Here is a 620-nt window from a genome sequence, read left to right as displayed (position 1 = left end):
GGCCCGCTCCCTCCCTCCATCCCCCGGCCGTGTTTACCCCCGGAAGCCCCTGCTCCCCACAGCCCTCCCCTCCGCCTCCCGCCCTTTCCGCGGCGGCTCGGGCCGGTCCCGCCGGCTCGGCCCCCACTTCTTCCGGCGACCCGGTGCTCACTCTCGAAGGCCTGAAGAAAGAGGTCGTGGTCGGCCTGGATCTGCTCCATCTTCGGCTTCTTCACGGGGGGCAGCGCCGCTGCCGCCGCCGCCGCTGCCGAGGAGGCCGAGGAGCCGCCCGAGTACCCGCTGCCTCCTCCGCCGCCGCCGCCGCCCGCGGCACCGCCGGATTTACCACCGGGAGCCGCCGCCGCGGCGGAGCCCCCGAACCCGCCGCCTCCTCCGCCGCCACCTCCCCCTCCGGCGGCGCCGCCAGCGGAGCCCGAGCTGGGCCCCGCTCCTCCACCGTGCTTCTGAGGAGCCATAGGGGTGGCCCCGGGAAGGCCCCGGCGGGACGGAGACCGAGCGGGGCGGGCAGGGCCGGCCGGGGCGGGTGCGTGAGGCGGGGGGGGGACGCGCCGCGCTCCAACTCCGCCAAGTCTCCTCCGCCCCGCTCCCCTCAGCGCCGCGGCCGCCGAGCCCGACCGCCG

At 78.5% G+C, this 620-nt stretch overlaps 1 protein-coding gene across 1 annotated transcript in view; it reads right to left on the bottom strand.

Annotated features, from left to right (window-relative positions):
* SUZ12 (SUZ12 polycomb repressive complex 2 subunit) overlaps window positions 1-614 on the bottom strand; it is a 23,581-nt gene extending 22,967 nt beyond the window's left edge. Inside the window, exon 1 of the mRNA XM_039716302.1 lies at window positions 152-614. Within this exon, the coding sequence (XP_039572236.1) occupies window positions 152-455 (304 nt within the window). The 5' untranslated portion in view covers window positions 456-614. The remainder of the gene's footprint in view (window positions 1-151) is intronic.
* Between the last annotated feature and the right edge of the window lie 6 nt (window positions 615-620).

The sequence above is a fragment of the Passer montanus genome, unplaced genomic scaffold (assembly GCF_014805655.1).
Source record: "Passer montanus isolate IOZ18808 unplaced genomic scaffold, ASM1480565v1 scaffold35, whole genome shotgun sequence".
Lineage (NCBI taxonomy): Eukaryota > Metazoa > Chordata > Aves > Passeriformes > Passeridae > Passer > Passer montanus.
Note: the sequence above shows the minus strand (reverse complement) of the source record. Positions and strands in the feature narration are given on the sequence as shown.